Here is a 26,894-nt window from a genome sequence, read left to right as displayed (position 1 = left end):
CCTCATAGATATAATCCTGACCAACTTGCCCTCTAAATACACCTCTGCTGTCTTCAACCAGGATCTCAGCGATCACTGCCTCGTTGCCTGCGTCCGTAATGGGTCCGCGGTCAAACGACCACCCCTCATCACTGTCAAACGCAGGCAACACTTCAGCGAGCAGGCCTTTCTAATCGACCTGGACCGGATATCCTGGAAAGATATTGACCTCATCCCGTCAGTAGAGGATGCCTGGCTATTCTGCCTGGCTAAGTGCTTTCCTCACCATCTTAAATAAATAAACATTTTGAACTAAGAACAGATATAGCCTTTGGCTCACTCTGGACTTGAATGCCCTTGACGAGCACAAAAACGTCCTGTGGCATACTGCATTGGCAGCGAATAGCCCCCGCGATATGCAACTTTTCCGGGAAGTTAGAAACCAATATACACAGTTAGTTAGGAAAGCAAAGGCTAGCTTTTTCAAACAAATTTGCATCCTGTAGCACAAATTCCCAAAAGTTTTGGGACACTGTAAAGTCCATGGAGAATAACAGCACCTCCTGCCAGCTGCCCACTGCAATGAGAAACACCACCGATAAATCTACGATAATCGAGAATTTCAATACGCATTTTTCTACGACCGGCCATGCTTTCCACATGGCTACCCCGGCCAACAGCTCTGCACCCCCCACAGCAACTTGCCCAAGACCCCCCCGCTTCTCCTTCACCCAAATCCAGATAGCTGATGTTCTGAAAGAGCGGCAAAATCTGGACCCCTACAAATCAGCTGGGCTGGACAATCTGGACTCTCTAAAATTATCCGCTGCAATTGTCGCAACCCATATTACTAGCCTGTTCAACCTCTCTTTCATATCATCTGAGATCCCCAAAGATTGGAAATCTTCTGTGGTCATCCCCCTCTTCGGGGGGAGACGCTAGACCCAAACTGCTACAGACCTATATCTATCCTACCCTGCCTTTCTAAGGTCTTCGAAAGCCAAGTTAACAAACAGATCACCGACCATTTCGAATCCCACCTTACCTTCTCCGCTATGCAATCTGGTTTCTGAGCTGGTCATGGGTGCACCTCAGCCACGCTCAAGGCCCTAAACGATATCATAACAGCCATCGATAAAAGACAATACTATGCAGCCGTCTTCGTCGACCTGGCCAAGGCTTTCAACTCTGTCAATCACCGCATTCTTATCGGCAGACTCAATAGCCTTGGTTTCTCAAATGACTGCCTCGCCTGGTTCACCAACTTCTTCTCAGAGTTCATTGTGTCAAATCGGAGGGTTCAATTATTGGACCGAGTCTTTTTTCTGTATATAACAATGATGTCGCTCTTGCTGCTGGTGATTCTCTGATCCATCTCTACGCAGACGACACCATTCTGTATACTTCTGGCTCTTCTTTGGACCGTGTTAACAAACCTCCAGACGAGCTTCAATGCCATTACAACACTCCTTCCGTGGCCTCAAACTGCTCTTAAATGCTAGTAAAACTAAATGCATGCTCTTTAACCGATCGCTGCCCACACCCGACCAGCATCAGTACTCTGGACAATTCTGACTTAGAATATGTGGACAACTACAAATACCTAGGTGTCTGGTTAGACTGTAAACTCTCCTTCCAGACTCACATTAAGCATCTCCAATCCAAAATGATACCTAGAATTGGCTTCCTATTTCGCAACAAAGCATCCTTCACTCCTGCTGCCAAACATACCATGGTAAAACTGACTTTCCTACCGATCCTTGACTTCGGCGATGTCATTTACAAAATAGCAAATTGGATGTAGTCTATCACAGTGCCATCCGTTTTGTCACCAAAGCCCCGTATACTACCCACCACTGCGACCTGTATGCTCTCGTTGGCTGGCCCTCACTTCATATTCATCGCCAAACCCACTGGCTCCAGATCATCTATAAGTATTTGCTAGGTAAAGCCCCACCTTATCTCAGCTCACTGGTCACCATAGCAACACCCACCCATAGCACGTGCTCCAGCAGGTATATTTTACTGGTCATCCCCAAAGCCAACACCTCTTTGGCCACCTTTCCTTCCAGTTCTCTCCTGCCAATTACTGGAACGAATTGCAAAAATCACTGAAGCTGGAGACTTACATCTCCTTCACTAACTTTAAGCATCAGCTGTCAGAGCAGCTTACCGATCACTGCACCTGAACACAACCCATCTGTAAATAGCCAATCCAACTACCTCATCCCCATATTGTTATTTATTTTTGCTATTTTGCACCCCAGTATCTCTACTTGCACATCATCTGCATATCTATCACTCCAGTGTTAATGCTAAATTGTAATTATTCCACCACTATGGCCTATTTATTGCCTTACCTCCCTAATCTTACTACATTTGCACACACTGTAAATAGATTTTTCTATTGTGTTATTGACTGTATGTTTGTTTACCCCATGTGTAACTCTGTTGTCTTCATCAAACTGCTTTGCTTTATCTTGGCCAGGTCGCAGTTGTAAATGAGAACTTGTTCTCAACTGGCCTACCTGGTTAAATAAAGGTGAAATAAAAAATACAGTTAAAAAATCTCATGATCAGCTGTAGACCACACTATATACACCTAGAGAGTTTATCTGTATTTTTTGTAGCTGTTTGCATTGAATGAACTGTATTCTGCCATAAGCAAACAAGAAAACGCTCAACCAGAGGCGGAGCTCCTTGTAGCCGGGGACTTTAATGCAGGGAAACTTAAATCAGTTTCACCAAATTTCTATCAGCATGTCACATGTGCAACCAGAGGGGGGAAAACTCAGGACCACCTTTATTCCACACACAGAGACGCATACAAAGCTCTCCCTTGCCCTTCATTTGGCAAATCTGACCATAATTCTATTCTCCTGATTCCTGCTTACAAGCGAAAATAAAAGCAGGAAGCACCAGTGACTAGATCAATAAAAAAAGTGGTCAGATGAAGCAGATGCTAAGCTACAGGACTGTTTTGCTAGCACAGACTGGAAAATGTTCCGGGATTCCTCCGATGGCATTGAGGAGTACACCACAGTTATTGGCTTCATCAATAAGTGCATCGATGACGTCGTCCCCACAGTAACTGTACGTACCTACCCCAACCAGAAGCCATGGATTACAGGCAACATCCGCACGGAGCTTAAGGCTAGAGCTGCCGCTTCCAAGGAGCGGGACTCTAACCCAGAAGCTTATTAGAAATCCAGCAATGCCCTCCGACGAACCATCAAAACAGGAAAAGTGTCAATACAGGACTAAGATCGAATCGTACTACACCGGCTGTGACGCTCGTCGGATGTGGCAGGGCTTGTAAACCATTACAGACTACAAAGGGAAGCAGGGCCGAGAGCTGCCCAGTGACACGAGCCTACCAGACGAGCTAAACTACTTCTATGCTCGCTTCGAGATAAATAACACTGAAACATGCATGAGAGCACCAGTTGTTCTGGAAAACTGTGTGATCACGCTCTCTGCAACCGATGTGAGTAAGACCTTTAAACAGGTCAACATTCACAAGGCCAGACAAATTACCAGGACGTGTACTGCAAGCATGCGCTGACCAACTGGCAAGTGTCTTCACTGACATTTTCAACCACCCCCTGTCCGAGTCTGTAATACCAACATGTAGACCACCATAGTGCCTGTTCCCAAGAACACTAAGGTAACCTGCCTAAATGACGACCGACCTGTAGCACTCACGTCTGTAGCCATGAAGAGCTTTGAAAGGCTGGTCATGGCTCACAACACCATTATCCCAGAAACCCTAGACCCACTCCAATTTGCATACCGCCTCAACAGGTCCACAGATAATGCAATCTCTATTGTACTCCACACTGCCCTTTCCCACCTGAACAAAAGGAACACCTATGTGAGAATGCTATTCATTGACTACAGCTCAGCGTTCAACACCATAGTGCCCTGAGACTAAACACCTCCCTCTGCAACTGGATCCTGAACTTTCTGACGGGCCGCCCCCAGGTGGTAAGGGTAGGTAACAACACATTCACCACACTGGTCCTCAACACAGGGGCCGCTCAGGGGTGCTTGCTCAGTCCCCTCCTATACTCCCTGTTTACTCATGACTGCACAGGCATGCCAGGCATGACTCCAACACCATCATCAAGTTTGCAGATGACACAACAGTGGTAGGCCTGATCACCGACAATGACGAGACAGCCTATAGGGAGGTCAGAGACCTGGCCGTGTGGTGTCATGACAACAACTTCTCCCTCAATGTGATCAAGACAAAAGGAGATGATTGTGGACTACAGGAAAAAGAGGACCGAGCACGCCCCCATTCTCATCGACGAGGCTGCAGTGGAGCAGGTTGAGAGCTTCAAGTTCCTTGGTGTCCACATCACTAACAAACGAACATGGTCCAAGCACACCAAGACAGTCGTGAAGAGGGCACGACAAAACCTATTCCCTCTCAGGAGATAGAAAAGATTTGGCATGGGTCCTCAGATCCTCAAAAAGTTCTACAGCTGCACCATCGATAGCATCCTGACGGGTTGCATCACTGCCTGGTATGGCAACTGATCGGCCTCCAAACGCAAGGCACTACAGAGGGTAGTGTGAATGGCCCAGTACATCACTGGGACCAAGCTTCCTGCCATCCAGGACCTCTATACCAGGCGGTGTCAGAGGAAGGCCCTAAACATTGTCAAAGACTCCAGCCACCCTAGTCATAGACTGTGCTCTCTGCTTCCACACGGCAAGCTGTACCGGAGCACCAAGTCATAAGACTCCTGAACATCTAATCAAATAGCTATCCAGACTATTTGCATTGACCCCCCCTCCCTCTCCTCTTTTACACTGCTGCTATACTCTGTTGTTATCATCTATGTATAGTCACTTTAATAACTATACCTACATGTACATATTACCTCAACTAACCGGTGCCCCCACACATTGACTCTGTATATAGTCTCGCTATTGTTATTTTACTGCTGCTCTTTAATTACTTGTTACTTTTACTTCTTATTCTTATCCATATTTTTTTAAACTGCATTGTTGGTTAGGAGCTCGTAACAAAGCATTTCAATAAAGTCTACACCTGTTGTATTCGGCACATGTGACTAATACAATTTGATTTGATTAAAGTGACCAGTGATCAATCACTAGGTGCAGGGTTGAGTCCCGGGTGGTAGCCGGCTAGTAACAGTGACTAAAGTTCAGTGCAGGGTACTGGACAGAGGCCGGCTAGTGGTGACTATTTAACAGACTGATGGCCTGGAGATGGAAGCTGTTTTTCAGTATCTTGATCCCAGCTTTGATGCATCTGTACTGTCTCCGCCTTCTAGATGGTAGTGGGGTGAACAGGCCGTGGCTCGGGTGGCTGAGATCCTTGATGATCTTCTTGGCCATCCTGTGACAACGGGTGATGTAGATGTCCTGAAGGGCAGGCAGTGTGCCTCCGGTGATACGTTGGGCTGACCGCACCACCCGCTGGAGAGCCTTGCTGTTGCGGACGGTCCAGTTGCCGTACCAGGCAGTGATACAGTTCGACAATGGTGCATCTGTATAAGTTTGTGAGGGTCTTAGGGGCCAAGCCAAATTTCTTCAGCCTCCTGAGGATGACGAGGCGCTGTCGTGTCTTCTTCACCAAACTGTCTGAGTGGATGGACCATTTCAGGTTGTCCGTGATGTGCCGAGGAACTTCTGTATTTTGTAAACTTGACGATTGAGTTGGAGACTTGCGTGGCCATGCTGTCATGGGATAACATCGAGTAAAGGAGGGGGATGAGTACGCACCCTTGTGGGGCCCCCGTGTTAAGGATCAGCGGAGGTGTTGTTGCTTGCCTTAACCATTTGGGGTTGGCCCGTCAGGTAGTCCAGGACCCAGTTGCACAGGGCGGGGTTCAGACCCATAGCCCTTAGTTTAGTGATGAGCGTTGAGGGCACTATGGTGTTGAAGGCTGAGCTGTAGTTCTTACATACAGTTGAAGTCGGAAGTTTACATACACCTTAGCCAAATACATTTAAACTCAGTTTTTCACAATTCCTGACATTTAATCATAATAAAAATTCCCTGTCTTAGGTCAGTTAGGATCACCACTTTATTTTAAGAATGTAAAATGTCTGAATAACAGTAGAGAGTGATTTATTTCAGCTTTTATTTATTTTATCACATTCCCAGTGGGTCAGAAGTTTGCATACACTCAATTAGTATTTGGTAGCTTTGCCTTTAAATGGTTTAACTTGGGTCAAACGTTTTGGGTAGCCTTCCACAAGCTTCCCACAATAAGTTGGGTGAATTTTGGCGTGTTCCTCCTGACAGAGCTGGTGTACCTGAGTCAGGTTTGTAGGCCTCCTTGCTCGCGCACGGTTTTTCAGTTCTTCCCACAAATATTCGATGGGATTGAGGTCAGGGCTTTGATGGTCACTCCAATACCTTGACTTTGTTGTCCTTAAGCCATTTTGCCACAACTTTGGAAGTATGCTTGGGGTCATTGTCCATTTGGAAGACCCATTTGCGACCAAACTTTAACTTCCTGACTGATGTCTTGAGATGTTGCTTCAATATATCCACATCATTTTCCATGCTCATGATGCCATCTATTTTGTGAAGCACACCAGTCTCTCCTGCAGCAAAGAACCACCACAACATGATGCTGCCACCCCGTGCTTCACGGTTGGGATGGTGTTCTTCGGCTTGCAAGCCTCCCCCTTTTTCCTCCAAACATAACGGTGGTCATTATGGCCAAACAGTTCTATTTTTGTTTCATCAGACCAGAGTCTGATGTTTTACTGTGGATATAGATACTTTTGTACCTGTTTCCTCCAGAATCTTCACAAGGTCCTTTGCTGTTGTTCTGGGATTGATTAGCACTTTTCGCACCAAAGTACGTTCATCTCTAGGAGACAGAACGCGTCTCCTTCCTGAGTGGTATGACAGCTGCGTGGGTCCATGGTGTTTATTCTTGCGAACTATTGTTTGTACAGATTAACGTGGTACCTTCAGGCATTTAGAAATTGCTCCCAAGGATGAACCAGACTTGGAGGTCTACAATTTCTTTCTTTTGATTTCCCCATGATGTCAAGCAGAGGCACTGAGTTTGAAGGTAGGCCTTGAAATACATCAACAGGTACACCTCCAATTGACTCAAATTATATCAATTAGCCTATCAGTAGCTTCTAAAGCCATGACAACATTTTCTGGAATTTTCCAAGCTGTTTAAAGGCACAGTCAACTTCGTGTATGTAAACTTCTGACCCACTGGAATTGTGATACAGTGAATTATAAGTGAAATAATCTGTCTGTAAAGAATTGTTGGAAAAAATTACTTGTGTTATGCACAAAGTAGATGTCCTAACTGACTTGCCAAAACTATAGTTTGTTCACAAGAAATTTGCGGAGTGGTTAAAAAATAAGTTTTAATGACTCCAACCTAAGTGTATGTAAACATCCGGAGAAAAAGTGTGATACTAATTAGGCCCCCGAGGACTGGAGTTGCCCACCCCTGGTCTAGGATGTCAGGAAAGGTGGAGGTGATATGATCCTTAACTAGCCTCTCAAAGTGCTTTTGCTTTTAGTTTGTGCTTTCAGTTTTGTGTGAATGCTGCCATCTATCCAAAGTTTTTGCTTTGGATAAGTTCTAATCTTCAAAGTGGGAACAACATCCTCTATGCACTTCCTGATGAACTCAGTCACCGAGTCAGTGTACATGTGAATGTTATTCTCAGGGGCAACCCGGAACATATCCCAGTCCACATGATCAAAACAATCTTGAAGCATAGATTCCGATTGGTCAGACCAACGTGAAAAGGTTCTTACCATGGTGCTGCCTGTTTAAGTTACTGCCTATAGGAAGTGAGGATCAGAATGGAGGTGTCATCTGATATGCAGAAGGGAGGGTTGGGGAGGGCTTCTAGTCATCCCAGTAGCAATGGTCAAGAATTCTTTATGAGCAAGTAGTGCAGTCAATGTGTTGATAAAACTTTGGTAGCTTTTTCCTCAGATTTGCTTTATTAAAGTCCCCAGCTACAATAAATGCAACCTTAGGATATGCCGTTTCCGGTTTGCACAACGTCTAGTGTAGTTCTTCGTGAGACGTTGAGGTGTCAGCCTGAGGGGAATATACACAGCCGTGACGATGACCGAAGATAATTATCTCGGGAGGTAATGCGTCTGCATTTGATAGTGAGGTATACCAGAACAGGAGAACAAAAAGACTTGAGTTCCTGTATGTTACCACAATAGTGAATCATGAAACATACACATTCTCCTTTATTTTTCCCAAAGAGTTATTTTTTCCTGTCCACTCGATGTATGGAAAACCCTGCAGGCTGTATGGACGGAGTCAGTATATCTGGAGAGAGACATGATTCCGTGAAACAGTATGTTACAGTCCCTGATGTCTCTCTGGAAGAAGATCCTCACCCTGAGCTCGTCTATTTTATTGTCCAGGGACTGAACATTAGCATCGACATCACGTCATAGCATTAACATCAAAAATGTGTTTAAGTTATTTTTGGATGATAATTAAGTTGAGTGTTCAATTTGTTTTTATCCACATGTGAAGATTAACATTTAGACAGTGTCTGGGCTTTCCCCTCGCACGGTAGATACGTTTGTGAATGGACTTGAAGGCTCTAGCATTACAGTACATGAATGTGAAAGGCAAGTACATACCTTGCTTTTGTCTCTCCATTAATAAATTGGTCTTATCTCCTTGCCTCTTCAATAATGGCTAGCAATTCTGCATATTTACTCTGAGGCACTTGACTTCCACTTGAACTCTGTGATACAATGAAAGAATGGTTTGCAAATGAAAGTGTGATTTATGTCCGTTAGTCACCAACTGAAATTATAGCAGAAATCCGCTTTGACACTCATGCGTTGTGCTGCAAAAAAAATTATCAATTTCGCAGCATTTAAAATGTGTGGTATAATCTATCACATAAGATAATGATTGTTGTCATGTCTCCTGACCCCTCCTGTCTCAGCCTCCAGTATTTATGCTGCAGTAGTTTATGTGTCGGGGGGGGCTAGGGTCAGTTTGTTATATCTGGAGTACTTCTCCTGTCCTATTCGGTGTCCTGTGTGAATCTAAGTGTGCGTTCTCTAATTCTCTCCTTCTTTCTCTCTCGGAGGACCTGAGCCCTAGGACCATGCCCCAGGACTACTTGACATGATGACTCCTTGCTGTCCCCAGTCGACATGGCCGTGCTGCTGCTCCAGTTTCAACTGACCTGAGCCCTAGGACCATGCCTGACATGATGACTCCTTGCTGTCCCCAGTCCACCTGACCGTGCTGCTGCTCCAGTTTCAACTGTTCTGCCTTATTATTATTCAACCATGCTGGTCATTTATGAACATTTGAACATCTTGGCCATGTTCTGTTATAATCTCCACCCGGCACAGCCAGAAGAGGACTGGCCACCCCACATAGCCTGGTTCCTCTCTAGGTTTCTTCCTAGGTTTTGGCCTTTCTAGGGAGTTTTTCCTAACCACCGTGCTTCTACACCTGCATTGCTTGCTGTTTGGGGTTTTAGGCTGAGTTTCTGTACAGCACTTTGAGATATCAGCTGATGTACGAAGGGCTATATAAATAAATTTGATTTGATTTAGAACATTTGGCAATTTCAGTCTTTACCTGTGAAAAGCCCAAAGATGGTCCATAGTCATTCACTACTGGCCTGTAAGATTGCAGTGTTAATATGCTTGTTGAAGAAGAGTGAACAACCTCAACTGTTGGAGGGGAAAAATACAATTATATATAATATACTATATGCCACATGCAATACATCTTTACTGGTGATTTTAGTAATAATACTATATGAATTATGAAATTGTTTTGGAATTAATTATTTCAAATTGTCCAGGAATAAGTGGCTGAAACATTTGCCTAGTTTTATTCTATTTTTATTTAAGGTATTGTTTCAATGGTTATGCTGCATTACTTTTGTAAATTTTATCTTGAAATACAAGGTTTGTCTAATTAAAGTAGGTTGTAGATGAGATGCAGTTTGGTTCAGCGAACACTGGGTGTCATAAGAGTCAAAGAACCGTCCACTTCCCAATCAATCAATAGGCATGGGGAAACAATCATGGAACCGTATGCGTAGAATTAAGTAGCCAAAGTTATAAATTGTCTATATACATTGTTACAGCATCCAGCCTGACAGAAAATCCGACAATAAAATGTCCGTGTTCTGTTTAGGTAGACGAGTGAACAACATAATTGTAACCTTTACGGATGCACAACAGGGAAATGGTTTTAGCTATGATTAGTTGCCTAATAATGGCGGATATAAATCAGCTCTCAGGATTTGACCCTATATATACACTGTATATAACTGGGGGAAAAACTACAGTCACCGGCGTTCCCCGGGTATTTATTACAATATCAAATTTTACACCTGACAAAACATAGTCTAGACTAAATATTGGGCTTGTAAGACATTTCCAGAAACAAATTAAAGAGAGAAAAATCATGTTGGAATTCAGACACTTTGTTTACAGAAAAGCGGCAACGGCAAATATGGACGTCATTTTATATTGACACCCACAATGGAATATATCCTCAAAATAGCAAATCCGTGTTTATTAAAGGCCAAAAATGACTTTCTAACAATAACTTTGACAAAATTACCAAATAATACACGTTTTATTTAGAATTTTTATTTTCACCATTTGTTATACTGTATTAGGTTATAGTTTTAACACAATATTTCTAAAGCCTAAATGTCAAACTCATCACTTATTGAATGAAAAATAATGCTGATGATGATGTACACATCTACTGCAGCCTGTGCTAATAGCCTAATAAGGATAAAGGACATTATTAAAATTAATTAATCATACACATTGTTATTGTATGTGTTATGTTCGTTCCTTATATAATGACAAACTGGGGTGTTGGTTTAACTACTACTAATGAACATTTACTTCATCTAGAAAACTCCATGTTTTGCCATGCAAGGCATTCCTTACCATCCGCCTCCCGCATAGCCTGCTGGGTAACGTAGTCTAAATGTTATTAACGCATAACAACACATCTTATTTCCTTTAAAATAAAACTAATTTTCTATGTAACTACACATCACATCACATTTGTTTACTCAACCTTCATAACATGCAATTTTCAATAACACACATTTCTTTACCCAATTTTTTTTCCTTTTTTCCTGTCCAACAAATGATTCCAAGAACACAGGATGAGATGTTACTATCCTTTGTGCAAGCACTTCCAAGAGTTCATGAACAGTGAGCCTGGTGAAATTTGGGGAGCGCATCGTCAGTAGTGTACCTTTGGTTCCTAGGGTGTTTCGGCCTTTCACACTATACACCCTCCCCAAAGGCGGCCAGCGACAGGGTGATCAATCCTACGCTTGCGTCCCATTCCCAATTAGTCATAGGAGTTGCCTTGTTGTTGTTAGCCAACATCCCATGGGACTATGCATGGCAGGGGCGTCCTCCTCCCTGAGTCAAGCATTGATGACCGCATACCTCCTGGCCCTCTCACTTCGGGGCCCAGCTGGGGTCTTTCCACTTCATCCAGTACCACTGACTGCTGCCTTCTGCTGCCTCCGATACAGCTTTGATTGCCGAACGCTGGCTCTGGCCCTTAATTCCCAGGTCTCTAAGCAGTCTGGTTGTAGATGTTGCCACAAAACCTCTGCAGCCCACCTCCACTGGTCGGACTTCTGTGTTCCAGCCATGATGCCATGCTTCGGCAGCTAGATCGGCATAGCGCAGATGTTTTCGCTCATAAGCCTCATCTACTGAGTCCTCCCAGGGTACTGTGACCTCAATGATGAAGACCTTGAGCGAACGGGACCAGAGCACCATGTCAGGTCTTAGGGTGGTGGTTGCGATCTCCGGAGGAAACACAAGTTGCCGGCCAATGTCAGCTAGCATTTTCCAGTCGCGAGCCAAGCGCAGCTGGTCTCGCTCTAATGGTGTAGAGCCGCTCTTCGGTGGTTTAGCCCCTTCGCGGACAAAGGTCGTCCGTAAGGGGTGTGATGCTGCTGGGGGTGGTAGGGAGTTGGTGGCAGCTCGCTTGTCCTCCAGGGCAGACGCAAGGTTTTTAAGGACTTGGTTGTGACGCCAAGTGTAGCGTCCTTGGGTGAGGCTTGTTTTACACCCTGTGAGAATGTGCCTGAGGTTTGCTGGCATGGAACAGAGGGCACAGTCCGGATCTTCACCATACCATTGGTGAAGATTAACTGGTGTTGGAAGGACGTCATATGTTGCTCTGATGGAAAAGCTCAACCGCCTCGCTTCCATGGCCCACAGATCCTTCCAGCTGATCTTCCTCTTCTCCACACTGTCCCATAGAGTCCACTGTCCCTGTTTGGCAAGAGAGACTGCCTTGGCCCACCTTGCAGCCTCCTCCTGATGGCGTACTTCCTGCACTACCATCTTCCGCCGCTCTGGTGCAGTGGCCTTACTCCAAGTAGCACGGCTAGTTAGCCCAAGGCCTCCTCTCCCTTGCTGAACATGACCCACAATGTCAGCATGTCTGAGGGCTGCTGTTGCCTCCTGGACTGCTTTTCCTGGCCTCCATTTGCGCCCAGTTGCCAAGGGTGGCGCGTTGTTGCTCACCACTGGGTCTCGAGATTCATTCAGTGTCATCTGGAGCCTGGTTTTTGCACATCTCCCAAAAATTGGGCGTGCAAAATTATTCAGCCCCCTTAAGTTAATACTTTGTAGCGCCACCTTTTGCTGCGATTACAGCTGTAAGTCGCTTGGGGTATGTCTCTATCAGTTTTGCACATCGAGAGACTGAAATTTTTTCCCATTCCTCCTTGCAAAACAGCTCGAGCTCAGTGAGGTTGGATGGAGAGCATTTGTGAACAGCAGTTTTCAGTTCTTTCCACAGATTCTCGATTGGATTCAGGTCTGGACTTTGACTTGGCCATTCTAACACCTGGATATGTTTATTTTTGAACCATTCCATTGTAGATTTTGCTTTATGTTTTGGATCATTGTCTTGTTGGAAGACAAATCTCCGTCCCAGTCTCAGGTCTTTTGCAGACTCCATCAGGTTTTCTTCCAGAATGGTCCTGTATTTGGCTCCATCCATCTTCCCATCAATTTTAACCATCTTCCCTGTCCCTGCTGAAGAAAAGTTGGCCCAAACCATGATGCTGTGTTCAGGGTGATGAGCTGTGTTGCTTTTACGCCAAACATAACGTTTTGCATTGTTGCCAAAAAGTTCAATTTTGGTTTCATCTGACCAGAGCACCTTCTTCCACATGTTTGGTGTGTCTCCCAGGTGGCTTGTGGCAAACTTTAAACTACACTTTTTATGGATATCTTTAAGAAATGGCTTTCTTCTTGCCACTCTTCCATAAAGGCCAGATTTGTGCAATATACGACTGATTGTTGTCCTATGGACAGAGTCTTCCACCTCAGCTGTAGATCTCTGCAGTTCATCCAGAGTGATCATGGGCCTCTTGGCTGCATCTCTGATCAGTCTTCTCCTTGTATGAGCTGAAAGTTTAGAGGGACGGCCAGGTCTTGGTAGATTTGCAGTGGTCTGATACTCCTTCCATTTCAATATTATCGCTTGCACAGTGCACCTTGGGATGTTTAAAGCTTGGGAAATCTTTTTGTATCAAAATCCGTCTTTAAACTTCTTCACAACAGTATCTCGGACCTGCCTGGTGTGTTCCTTGTTCTTCATGATGCTCTCTGCGCTTTTAACGGACCTCTGAGACTATCACAGTGCAGGTGCATTTATACGGAGACTTGATTACACACAGGTGGATTGTATTTATCATCATTAGTCATTTAGGTCAACATTGGATCATTCAGAGATCTTCACTGAACTTCTGGAGAGAGTTTGCTGCACTGAAAGTGAAGGGGCTAAATATTTTTGCACGCCCAATTTCAGTTTTTAATTTGTTAAAAAAGTTTGAAATATCCAATAAATGTCGTTCCACTTCATGATTGTGTCCCACTTGTTGTTGATTCTTCACAAAAAAATACAGTTTTATATCTTTATGTTTGAAGCCTGAAATTTGGCAAAAGGTTGCAAAGTTCAAGGGGGCCGAATACTTTCGCAAGGCACTGTATGTTGTGTTCTCCTGGTAAACATCCAAGACCCTCAAACACATCCTCATACTCAGCCAGTATTGATTATTGGTCATTTTTAGTCTGTGATGTCCCTACATACACTCTTTTCAACAAATTGAGCTTTTCACATGCATTGATTCCTAGAATAGGCTGTACACTCTTTTCTACAATCAGCAGCTGTGCTCTGAACTGTTTTCCTTTATGCTGTAAACTTACTATGCAGCTACCTTTGACTGGTACGTTCTCCCCAGTATAACCGGGTGTATTTTGCTCTCCACCTTCAGCATTTTGTAGTCATCCAGTGACAACAGGTTTACCTGTGCTCCAGTATCAAGCTTGAATTTGATTATAGTTTCATTCAGTCAATGGCACAATCCATTCAGCATTTACTGCATTGCATATTTCCACATAATCAACAAAGAATTCTTCAATCTCCTCCTTGACTGTGTGAACCTTTTTCTTTGTAGCCTCAGCTTTGCAGCATTTTGAGAAATTATTATTTTTCCCCACAGTTGTTGCATGATTTGCCATATGCAGGGCATTTCTTTGGCGTGTGGATACATCCACATTTTCCACATGTAGTGTTTTGATTTCTCTCTTTTGCTTTTTTTTTTTTTAAGGCGTTGTGTGTATTGCTCCTCTCTTTTTATTGCATGGACTGACGTCTCATCCCTGCACAGCTCTTTAGCTTGTGCTCTGGTGGTTTCAGCTGCTCGACACATATTCACTGCTTTATCCAAAGTTATATCTTGCTCACGCAGCAATCTCTCCTTGAGTCCATTATCATGTATGCCACAGACTATTCTGTCTTTCACTAGTGAGTCTTTCAGATTTTAAAATTCACACGTTTTGCTCAGTGTGTGTTCAGCTCAGCCAAATACTGGTCAAAACTGACTCCCTGAGAAAAACTTGTATCTCTCAAACGTGACGTTCTGGCTTGTTACAAAGTACTCCTCAAATTTAGCCATTAGCACAGTCAATGTCAAGTTTGCCTCGTCTTGCTGAAAGCTATTGTAAATGTCCAATGCATCCTCTCCAATAACATGCAGAAAAATAGAAGCTTTCAATTTGTTATCATCTCCCCCTGCACCACTGGCTGCTAAGTAGATATAGCCCAAAACTGAGAAGGGGGCTAGTCAACGTTGAAAAAGTAAGTCATGTTGACAAACATGTCAGTAAAATATTTGTTCAAATGAAGCACAGTATTTGATCAAGCCAGCACTGCAACACCAGATCATCTGGCCATGGAATACTGTGTTCTCTTTTCACCCAGAGCAGAAAGCAATGCTGCCCAAAACAGGAAGGTCACAGATTATTATCCTATTAGACAAGAGTTCCAGAAAAAGCAAAGCTGAATTGAAGGTCAGTTTATAATACCAGAGTGAGTTGTGCTTGAAGATCAACCGTGCCATGCAAGAACAAGTTAAAAAAACATGTTCTTGCTCAGAATTTAATGTAATCAATGACACCTTGATTACATGATAAACAATTGAGTTGAAGAAGGACTGCAGGTTAGTTTAGAAATTAAAGTAGCATTGTACTTAAATGGATAATTTAACCTGGAATTTGATTTGACCTGTACTTGAACCCCAATAGGCCAAACATATAGAGGGGAAGGGAAGAGGAGTATTTGCTGTCAGATATTTCAAGAAGGGAAAGTTTGTAATTGAGTATCATGGAGACTTGTTGCATCTGGCTGATGCCAAGGAGAGAGAGGCTCTGTATGCCCAAGACCCTGGGACTGGCTGCTGCTACATGTACTATTTCCAGTATCTCAGCAAAACATACTGGTAAGGTATCTACTTAAACTTTATTTTAAATTTGTATTAATTAACTATGACTTATGCATTGCCACAATGTTGATGTTATCAGCTTGCTCATTGATGTTTTCAAACATTTAATTTCCTCTTTACGGTGTGGATGCTACAAAAGAATCAACTCGCCTGGGAAGGCTGCTAAACCACAGTAAAACTGGCAGCTGCCAGACCAAACTCCATGACATAGATGGAATAACACATCTCATACTGGTGGCTTCCAGGGACATTGAGTCAGAGGAAGAGCTGCTTTATGACAGGTGACCACAGCAAGGAATCCATCTCGGCTCACACTTTGCTCAAAAACTGATGTGCTGTTTTTACACCAAGAGTATTCAAGATAATTACTAGGTGCATTTGATTAAAGTTTTTTTCCTTTTTTTTCTTGGCCCTGAATATTCCCTTGGCACTAAACTGCCAACTTGGCATTCCAGGTGAGACAAATTAAGTGGGTGTTTTGTGTATTTTTAATCTGCCCTTTCAAGCAATGTATTTGGGCAAAACTGATGCAGTATGAACAATATTGAAGACAACCTTCAAGATGACACATGGATCAATTTGTTAAAACTGTATATCAATTTATTGCTGGATTTGGGGGTAGTTTTTATACATATTTAGGCCTGTGCTTCCAAGAAGATATGAATACAATTTGTAACATTAGCTACTTTTTTAATGCCGTTTTTATATTTGTTCTCATTTATAATGCTAGGTATGGTTCAAGTTGAAGCAACAATTTTCATATGATCGTCAAAGCACTCCAGGCTTCTGGGACACCAGCTTATACTTGATTTCAAATGTAGATATTTTGCAATGGGTGAAATCCTAATACAATAACAATTTACAAAGTAAGTTGCTCTTTGAGAGTAAATTAAGTGTACATAGACAAATCAGTTCAGATATCTGGCTAGCATGGAAGCTCATTTTGCAATGAATAGAAAAGCTAGCTTGGCCTTTTGACAATGTACCAATTAATACTCACAGACATGTCCAACATCCTCCCTGTAGGTCAGTGTATTACAAAATGTGTAACAAATTAAGTGATTTGGAACTTTATCATTCTAAACTGCTTTCTTTTACAGCTGCTCTATTATTTGAAAGGTAAAATGGACTTTAAAAGCCCTTGTGTAAACTAGTGTAAAATAGTTATGCTCAGTCACTCTGAGCCTAAAATGTACATTTTTATGCCATTTCTGGACAAGGAACAATTTTGGTAACACTTTTATATTTGCTACAAGAGCTTATATATTTATCTAATCGACAAATCATTTTGGGAAGGATTCATTACCATGATCTGTGCTACTCAACCCCAAGGTAGAGGCAGATTATTCTGATGGAATTGAGGTGTATGAGCTAGGTATAGTGAATCTGGGGCAGTATAGTGGTCATGGGGCTCGATTCCATCAGTATCGCTGAAGTTCAGAATTAAAAAGCCATTTCAAATTGAACTGACATGCAGCGTTTGCCTTAATGTTGAATGCATCTCTTTAGCACTGTAGATAGAATCAAGCCCTTGGAGGTCCGGTCTTTGTCTCTACTAGGGCTATTGTTGCAACCAGTCCTGAATGTTGGTCTTTGAACGGTTCCATGTTCAACCACGTGTCCAAAGGAACTGTTACAGTTCCGTTGTTTGTGGACACAGGTGTGAGTCTGTACCAATGATGTATATAAACCCTGGATTGCTAATGCTATATTTTGACCATTGAGAGGTTTTGAAGCCATCAGTATTTCAATTAACATGTTAAGGAAAAACAGTTTTGTTTAGTCATCTCAATAGTTTATTTTTGTTTTGCTCATTAATTTAAAAGTTGACATTGGTGTTTAATAGAATAAATGTGACAAACTAACCTGGACATACACATTTCTATAGAGTACCACAGTATGAGTCATAATACCCATTAACCCTAATGGTCAAACCAGGAAATGGTTCCAATTGATTTTCCACCATTCATTTTTCTCATGGGGGATTTTAGAAGAGCTGTGTGTCATGAAGGCTTACCCTGGCGTGACATTTTGATAACCATGTGAATCTCTTCTTAAACAAGATGATTTATCAAAATATTTGCCTGTATTTACCCCCAATAAATGAAACGCTAATTAGTTGCTAATCATTAAGAACTACAAATGCCATGAGATGGATGAGATTGACGAATTATAGTAAAATTCTCTGGATTAACCGTTAGCTAAATGTAATAATTAAAATGGGTAATTCGTTGAATGGTCTGGAGTTAAATTTACACTACCTGTTAGCAAAGGCGTTAACTATAGTTGACGTGCAGGGATTTGTAGTCTTGCATGATGTCTACTTTGATGCTAATTAGCATTTGAGTCAGTAAATAGCACAAAATATATTTAAGTCACCTAGCCTGAAAGCAATTTAGATGGTCAACAAAATGTCACGCCAGGGTAAGCCTTCATGACACCCCCCTAACTGTTTCTATAATCACATATGAGAAAAATTAACCGTGGAAAAACAATTGGAACCATTTCCCTGTTTGACCGCTAGACTTTATGGGTATTATGACACCACTGTGGGACAATTCATTTTTTGTTTTTACAATTGTGTAGGATTGCCAAAATGGGCACGCGGTGGCTTCTACACCCCCCGGAAAGATGAATGGAGCTAAGTACAGAGATCCTTGATAAAACCCTGCTCCAGAGCACTCAGACTGGGTTGAAGGTTCACCTTCCAACGGGACATTGACCCTAAGCACACAGCCAAGACAACACAGAAGTGGCTTAGGGATATGTCTCTGAATATCTTTGAGTGGCCCAGCCAGAGTCCAGACTTGAACATCTCTGGAGAGACCTTAAAATAGCTGTGCAGCAACACTTCCCATCCAACCTAACAGCTTCAGAGGATCTGCAGAGAAGAATGGGAGAAACTCCCCAAATACAGGTGTGCCAAGCTTGTAGCATCATACCCAAGAAGACTCAAGGCTGTAATCCCTGCCAAAGGTGCTTCAACAAAGTACTGAGTAACGAGCCGCTGAATACTTATGTAAATTATATTTCCACTTGAATACATTTGAAAACATGTCTAAAAATCCACTTTGTCATTATGGGGTATTGTGTGTAGATTGGGGGGACAATTTAAGAATAAGGCTGTAAGGGGTCTGAATACTTTCTGAATGCACTGGATAAATCATTGGCCTGTACCATGTTATTTGACCTTAATGAGCATAGTCATTTTCCCATACCTGTATTAATGACAACAGTTAAATCTATAAAAAGACAACTGAGTTAGTTTTAAAAGCAAAATTATTCCAGTTAAAAACATTTCCATTCATTACTGAAAACAACTGATCTAATACAAAGCATTGATAGAAAGCATGTGCATACAATTTTTTGGTTTATCATTAGTAATGTCTTAGGTCCTTGTTCTCATAGGTTGTCCTTATTTCCGTCTGAATGAAAACCTACAAAAAGAAATAAGAATTAGTTTATTTTAGAGAACTTGCTCTGCAAATAGTTTGACAACACAATGTACATCCCTGGACGTTACTAGTCTTAGAGGAGGCGACGGGGGATTGAGTGAATTTGCAGTGTCAGCCGAGGCTTGACTGAGTCACGTAAGTCCGACAATAACAATACTGACAACTGCAGCGGAGCTGGCTTGGTGAAGTGGTATCAGCTCTCGCTTTCCCCCTCTTCAGTCAGATTCTCCCAATCACACAGCATCAGCACAAACACAGCCAGCCGGTCACAAGCAGGTCATTACGAGGGCAGAGACAGACCGTGAGAACAAACCACCTGGTTGTCTCCTGTGTGATACTATGGTTGTCTCTGAAATACTTGTTTTCAGGGTGTAAATAAACCATGTCATACTGCATGCTCTTCTTGCAATTCACTATGATTATGCAAAGTGGAGTGGTGAAAAAAGCTAATTGCTCACAGCTTTCTGATGGTGGTCATTCCTTCGTTAGGTTCCTCTTCTTTAGACTCATCTGTTGTGTCAGGAACAGGTTTTGAAGGAGATACTAAGTCAACCTCTACCATGGCTTGCTCACTCTGTGGCAGCATCCCACTGCAAGTACAAAGCACTACATTACATTTTTGTGTGGGTTGGGGTGAGGTGGTGCGGTTTGCATGGGAAACAAACTGGTCAAGTCTGGTTGTGTATTCTACCTCTTGTAGAGTTGCAACTCTTCTTGCGCCACCAGTAGCTGGGCCTTGAGCTGGTTCCTCTCCTGAAGCACCTCCTTCAGCTCCTGCATTGTGAAGCGTGGTCTATTGGGATCTTTCAGGTCCACCACCAGTTTGTTTGGTCCTAGTGTTTGCTGAGAACATATTGATTTTAAAAAAGGAGTCCACAACTGTATGTTGCACAGTAGTGTATAGCAACCCAGTGAAACGTTACAACATTCTTGAACATACCCTGACAGACGTTAGTTAGTTTCCCGGTTTGAAAAGATCAAACTCACCGCTTCCTGCCCGGCAGAACTTTCTCTCAAGATTCTATCCAGTTCACTCTTCAAGTTGTCTCGTTCCATTTTCAGCTCCTCCAATGACAGGTTATACTTATTCACTAAAGTTTCAAACATCTCCAAAACCCGGACAATTTTGAATTGCAAATCGGAGACTTCCTCACCTGTAGTACTTATTTTCAGCAAATCTCTGCCAATCACGTATGAAATGTCATAAACATCTTCCACCGTCAGCTCAAATGCTTCCTTCTCGAACGCCAAAGCGGGTGAAGACTCGCTCAATTCTTCCATTGCTCGTACTCCAAAGACGCACTAAATTCAACAAAAGTTTTTGTTTTCTCAAACGGTGGGACCGATTTCTCAAATCGAGCGTTGTGACATTTAACATACAACTTGTGAACTTTAAGTTAAGTTCCATGCATGCTACAGTAGCCACTTCAAATTACCGGTAGTAGGCTAGCTGAATAAACCCTCCTCTTTCTAAATTTAAATGGTTGACTTGCTGTATCCAGTCTATAAGTGGCATACAAATAAACCAATAGCAATGGCCTGTTCCCCGCCGCTTGTAAACAAGATGAAAGTTTCCCTGGCGACAGGTGAAGCCATGCGCATAATCCAGTAGGGACACACTAATCAGGTGAAACAGCACGTGATATTTCCCCGGTATTTTCAACACTATACTGTGAATTTCGAAGTTTGATTGACATTCCGTCAACACGGGGGGCTTTGGGGGTCTCAAAGTTTGCAGAGGCACCTGAAAAATCAGGGATAAAACTATCAAATTGAACAAGGCCAAAATATCTCACATTTTAATGCAAGAACTGACAGGCATTAAAACATGTGTAACTCCGTGTTGTCTGTTCACACTGATATGCTTTATCTTGGCCAGGTCGCAGTTGTAAATTAGAACTTATTCTCAACTAGCCTACCTGGTTAAATAAAGGTGAAATAAAAAAAATATTTAAAATTGTGCCATTTCATATTTTTAACTGTCTACAATTAATATTGAGCATACATTGAAAACGGGTGAACATATTCACATCACAAATAGTCAACAATATGCCATCTTTTTATTCAGACACTAGGAAACTCAAGTGCAGCATAGTCAAAATAAAATGTTAACATAAATACAATTTCAATATGGCCAATAGTTATATCACGCCTCATCAGACTTGGTATAAGTTTGCTTTTATAGTTCAAATAAACATGTGAGCAATCTCTGAAGTTACACTAATACTTATTGCTAGTATAAAGCACCATAGTCTGCACAACTAAAAATGAATTCAAAAGGCACAGGATCTCTCTCATATTGCACTTTATTCTCTCCTGAATCCATCTCTCCATTGTCCCCACAAGACAACTTTGTCCTGACAATCCCTCTTGGCATGAAGCTCTTCATGTTTTTACTTGGAGACCACCAGCATGGGACATTATACACTCAAGTGTACATTGAGTTGTACCCCCTTATTGCCCTCTGAATAGCTTCAATGGACTGCAGGGTGTCAAGCATTCACAGGGATTTTGCCCATGTTGACTCCAGTGCTTCCCACAGTTGTAAAGTTGGCTGGATGTTCTTTGGGGCAGTGGACCATTCTTGATACACACAGGAAACTGTTGAGCATGGTAAAACCCAGCAGCGTTGCAGTTCTTGACACACTCAAACTGATGCGCCTGACACTAACTACCCTACCCCGTTCAAAAGGCAAATAAATATTTTGTCTTGCCAATTCACCCTCTGAATGACACACATACACAATCCATGTCTCAATTATCTAAAGGTTTAAAATCCTTCTTTAACCTGTCTCCTCCCTTTCATCTACACTGATTGAAGTGGATTTAACAGGTGACATCAATAAGGGATCATAGCTTTCACCTGGATTCACCTGGTCAGTCTGTCATGAAAGTACAGGTGTTCCTAATGTTTTGTGCATTCAGTGTAGGTCCCTGGTTATGGATGCTTCAGTGCCTCCTGAGCCTGCTCTGCGTGCAAATAACAAATCACTTCCTCTGGTCGCCTCTTTTCTCCAGAGAAGATGCTAAACCTGGATAGGTACAATGAGAGAAATTAAGAATTTAGGTTACACCATGCAAAAAAAATAAAAATAGCCATGACAATACTACTACTAAAATACATCAATAAAATACATTGGTTACACTTCAGATTATTCATGAAGAGTGAGTGAGAACATTTGAGTTCTCAGAGTGAGGACAAAAGCAGAATGAGAGCATGCATGAGGAAAAGTGTGAAACAAAAGGTTGGGGAGGTGCATAAGCTTTGCCCTGTCAGAGGGTAACATAGTTAGTCACTCCACTTTATTCAACAAATGAAGAGCTGCCAACCGTGAATATCCATGCTATGAAAAAATCCTAACTCAGACAACATGCATATGTGGATTTGTACATGTAATAGTGAGTTGCTGGATTAGTATATTGGCAAAAGAGGTGACCATTTTTAATGATTGTAGCATCTTCTATGATGAGCTGGTTCAAGGTCTACACATGATCAGCCAATAAGAATACTCCCACATCATGCACACATGATCACAAGGAAGTATTGCATTTGAGATGACAGGCGTGGAGGGGCTTTGGCACAGTGACGGTGCTTGGCTCACCAACAATGACATCACAAAAAGAGATGAAATAAATGTAAAAGTTCATACACAGGACATAAGTCGTCTGATCGGCTGTAACGTTGGATCGTCTGCAATCAGCCCTGCTGCTACCATCGGCATTACTGCAGTGAATATCCTGTCCAAAGAAGTACAGATGAAGAGACATAAGCGGGAAAAAAAGTAGTCCGAGTTTTGGTGCAAAGTGACTTCTTTGCAGCACCCAGGTTGGCAAAGGAGGCAAGCCACAATCTAGACGAAGTAAGCTACTTAAATAATTAATAATAAACGATTTATTTATGGAGTGGTCATTTTTCGTTTCTTCGCAATTATTTGTAATTGACCTTAAAGAAATTATTATGGTAGTTGAAAAAAGTCACAGAATGGTGCGGAAACTTTATCCGTTCAACCTGGTCCTTCTACAAATATAACATTCCCAAACAAGCATTGTGGAAATTAATTTGTCATTTTTTTTAGTGCTCACGCAAACATATTGGTCAGTGACATACATATATAAAGTTAGGTTTCCATCCAATTGGCGACAGATTGTCATGCCAATATTCTAAAATCCGCATAAAAACCATTTTCCCACCAGACATGTATTTCCATCAAATGTACTTGATGGTGATAAAAGTATTTACGTGACGATGTAGTGCAAATAAATACATTTTGCGTTTAAATTCCCATGTACCGAATAAAAAATAAAAGTTAAATGGGTTTCCATCGCATTTTCAACTGTACAGATGGATTCTCAAACAAAAATGTGTTATTTAGCGAGTCTGTGTATACTCTGGTATTGGCACGTGCGCTCTAGCCAACAGCTCGCAGATAGTGCTCGTATTTCCTACATGAGGAGATTATCATGGACAAAAGAACAAGATTTGACAAAAGGCAGCCAAGCATCGATGATCATGTCACCAGAGTAAGACCCTCAATATTTATTGTAAAGGAGCATCAAGCTCATCACCTTGCACTTTGAAGTTCATAATAATTTAATAACTCATCTGTATCCTAATAAATGGACTGCTCATAGTGGGAGGACCACACGTCATCGCTTGACTCCAAGTTTACTTTGATATGATAGTTATTATACCAATATTGGCGCATAAAAGCGTTTCCACCGACATTTCTCCCATAATACATTTTACAGACACAAAAAGATCCCACCTTGTCTATTGTATTTTGTTTTGTCGAGATTTTGGAAGTTTACCGACAATTTGTGACCATCAGGCCTGTCATAATTTTTTAAAATCCAACATGTACTTCACTTGCATTAAAAAGGTTGGACCAAAACCTGGTTAATAGCTAGGTTTCCACCCAATTAGAAATATTTTTATGTGAATATTCTAGAGTCCGCATAAAGATAATATGCACATTTTCCCAACAGTGGTGTTTCCATCAAACTAACTTGAGGATAAAAATAAGTGTGTATTTTCATGTACCGAATACAAATCTAAAGTTCAATATGTTTCCATCGCAATTTTCAACTCTACCGATAGTTTTGTCACAAAAACTGTTGTGTTAAACTGAAAATGTTCCTACTCTGGTCTTGGCACGTGCATTCTTGCCAACAGCTCACAGATATAGTGCAGGTAGGCTTGTCTACATGATGAGATTATTATGGATAAGTGTAAGAATATTCTTATGAACCGTTTTTCTGGGTGATTTGTGTTGTTTTATTTCTGCTTACCATGACTGTGTTTGTGTATTCTAATGTGTGTGTATATATTTACACAATATATACAAAAGTATTTTGACACTAGAGGTCGACCATTCTGATTTTTCAACGCAGATAGCAATACCGATTATTGGAGGACAAAAAGGCCGATTTTTAAAAATGTATTTGTAATAATAACAATTACAATAATAAGTGAACACCTATTTCTACTTAATATAATACATCTATAAAAATCAATTTAGCCTCAAATAATGAAACATGTTACCCATGCAGAGCAAGGGGAACAACTACTCCAAGTCTCAGAGCGAGTGGTGTTTGAAACACTATTAGCGCGCACCCCACTAACAAGCTAACCATTTCACATCGGTTACACCAGCCTAATTTCGGGAGATGATAGGCTTGAAGTCATAAACAGCTCAATGCTTGAAGCATTGCGACAAGCTACTGGCAAAACGCACAAAGGTGCTGTTTGAATGAATGCTTACGAGCCAGCTGCTGCCTATCATCGCTCAGTCAGACTGCTCTATCAAATATCAAATCATTACATTTACATTTTTAATTATAACATAATAACACAGAAATACGAGCCTTTGGTCATTAACCTCTCTGAACCACCCATCCCGGATCCGGTATAATTGTTATCATACAAATAGTGCCCCCTAGCTTCAAGAGGTTTTAATATGGTCGAATCCGGAAACTATCATTTCGAAAACAAAACGTTTATTATTATCGCATATACCCACCCTGACACTACGTGCAATGAATGCAAGAGAAGTGACACAATTTCACCTGGTTAATATTGCCTGTTAAACCTGGATTTATTTGAGCTAAATACGCAGGTTTAAAAAATATATACTTCTGTGTTTTGATTTTAAGAAAGGCATTAATGTTTATGGTTAGGTACACGTTGGAGCAACGACAGTCCTTTTTCCCGCGAATGCGCAACGCATCGATTATATGCAACGCAGGACATGCTAGATAAACTAGTAATATCATCAACCATGTGTAGTTATAACTAGTGATTATGATTGATTGTTTTTTATAAGATAAGTTTAATGCTAGCTAGCAACTTACCCTGGCTTCTTACTGCATTCGCGTAACAGGTAAACTCCTCGTGGAGTGCAATGAGAGGCAGGTGGTTAGAGCGTTGGACTAACGTTAGTTAACTGTAAGGTTGTAAGATTGAATCCCCGAGCTGACAAGGTAAAAATCTGTCGTTTTGTCCCTGAACAAGGCAGTTAACACACTGTTCCTAGGCAGTCATTGAAAATAAGAATGTGTTCTTAACTGACTTGCCTAGTTAAAAAAAAAAAAAAAATCGTCCAAATCGGTGTCCAAAAATACCGATTTCCAATTGTTATGAAAACTTGAAATCGGCCCTAATTAAATCGGCCATTACGATTAAACGGTCGACCTCTAGTTGACACCCCTTCAAATTAGTGAATTCGACCATTTCAGCCACACCCATTGCTGACAGGTGTGTAAAATCGAGCACACAGCCATGCAATCTCAATAGACAAATGTTGGCAGTTGAATGGCCCATATTAAAGAGCTCAGTGACTTTCAACGAGGCACCATCATAGGATGCCACCTTTCCAACAAGTCAGTTCGTCAAATTTCTGCTAGAGCGGCCCGTCAACTGTAAGTGTTGTTATTGTGAAGTGGAAATGTCTCAGAGCAACAAAGGTTCAGCAGCAAAGTGGTTAAACCACACAAGTGAAGCCCGTAGCATGAGAAAATAACCTGTCCTCGGTTGCAACACTCACTACAGAGTTCCAAACTGCCCCTGGAAGCAACATTAGCAAAATAACTGAGTCGGGAGCTTCCTGAAATGGGTTTCCAAGGCCGAGCAGTTGGACACAAGTCTAAGAACACCATGCGCAATGCCAAGTGTCGGCTGGAGTGGTGTAAAGCTTGACGCCATTGAACTATGGAGCAGTGGAAACGCATTCTCAGGAGTGATGAATCACGGTTCACGATGAGAGGAGAACACTACCTGCCCCAATGCATAATGCCAACTGTACATTTATGTGCTTTTGGTCATGTAGTGCGTATAGTTTGTGTTTAATGTGTATTTTATGTTGTATTATACAGGGTACATTTGGAAAATAGACCTAGGTCTCAATATGTCTTCCCTGTCAAAATAAAGGTTAAATAAAAATACCAAAAAATTGTCAAAAATGGTAGTCAAGCATCAATCATGTCACCAGAATAAGAACCTCGATATTTACTGGAAAGGAGCATCAAGACCACCTTGCACTTTCACCACCCTGTGAAGTTAATCTTAATTTATTGAATCTGTATCCTAATAAACTGCCTGGTTTCTCGAGTCGTAGTGGGAGGACCATAAAGGCA

The 26,894-nt window shown here is 41.9% G+C and overlaps 2 protein-coding genes and 1 pseudogene across 4 annotated transcripts in view; 1 reads left to right on the top strand and 2 right to left on the bottom strand.

Annotated features, from left to right (window-relative positions):
* The first annotated feature begins 15,258 nt into the window (after nucleotides 1-15,258).
* Nucleotides 15,259-16,242, top strand: LOC118357860 (N-lysine methyltransferase KMT5A-A-like; annotated as a pseudogene).
* Nucleotides 16,243-18,131: 1,889 nt separating this feature from the next.
* rilpl2 (Rab interacting lysosomal protein-like 2) lies at nucleotides 18,132-20,820 on the bottom strand. The gene is made up of 4 exons (XM_035736121.2): nucleotides 20,250-20,820; nucleotides 19,954-20,105; nucleotides 19,721-19,852; nucleotides 18,132-19,244 (listed from the first exon to the last, which is right to left on the bottom strand). Exons 1-4 carry the CDS (start codon nucleotides 20,541-20,543, stop codon nucleotides 19,223-19,225), a joined length of 600 nt encoding a protein of 199 aa, XP_035592014.1. The 5' UTR covers nucleotides 20,544-20,820; the 3' UTR covers nucleotides 18,132-19,222.
* Nucleotides 20,821-21,303: 483 nt separating this feature from the next.
* Nucleotides 21,304-26,894, bottom strand: part of LOC118358365 (RILP-like protein 1) — a 29,425-nt gene continuing 23,834 nt past the window's right edge. The window contains exons 7-8 of one of the 3 annotated variants that reach the window (XM_035736118.2): nucleotides 22,913-23,000; nucleotides 21,304-22,294 (exon numbers count right to left, since the gene is read on the bottom strand). In XM_035736118.2, coding sequence (XP_035592011.1) covers nucleotides 22,289-22,294; nucleotides 22,913-23,000 — 94 coding nt within the window. In that variant the 3' untranslated portion in view covers nucleotides 21,304-22,288. Of the gene's footprint in view, nucleotides 22,295-22,906; nucleotides 23,001-26,894 lie in introns of those variants that run through there. The other 2 variants (XM_035736120.2, XM_035736119.2) reach the window with 2 other exon arrangements.

Source organism: Oncorhynchus keta, chromosome 25, assembly GCF_023373465.1.
Source record: "Oncorhynchus keta strain PuntledgeMale-10-30-2019 chromosome 25, Oket_V2, whole genome shotgun sequence".
NCBI classification, from domain to species: domain Eukaryota; kingdom Metazoa; phylum Chordata; class Actinopteri; order Salmoniformes; family Salmonidae; genus Oncorhynchus; species Oncorhynchus keta.
The sequence above is the reverse complement of the archived record's forward strand: the minus strand, read 5'-3'. Positions and strand labels throughout refer to the sequence as shown.

Bases quoted from the DNA above. Each gene is read 5' to 3' on its own strand.
- rilpl2 (XM_035736121.2), bottom strand. From the start codon at position 20,543: ATGGAAGAATTGAGCGAGTCTTCACCCGCTTTGGCGTTCGAGAAGGAA. The intron at 20,106-20,249 runs GTGAGTTTGATC...ATATGTTCTCAG, and splicing joins GTTCTGCCGGGCAGGAAGCG to CAAACACTAGGACCAAACAA. The intron at 19,245-19,720 runs GTGAGCAATTAG...TTCTTTTTGTAG, and splicing joins ATGACCACCATCAGAAAGCT to GTTTTCATTCAGACGGAAAT.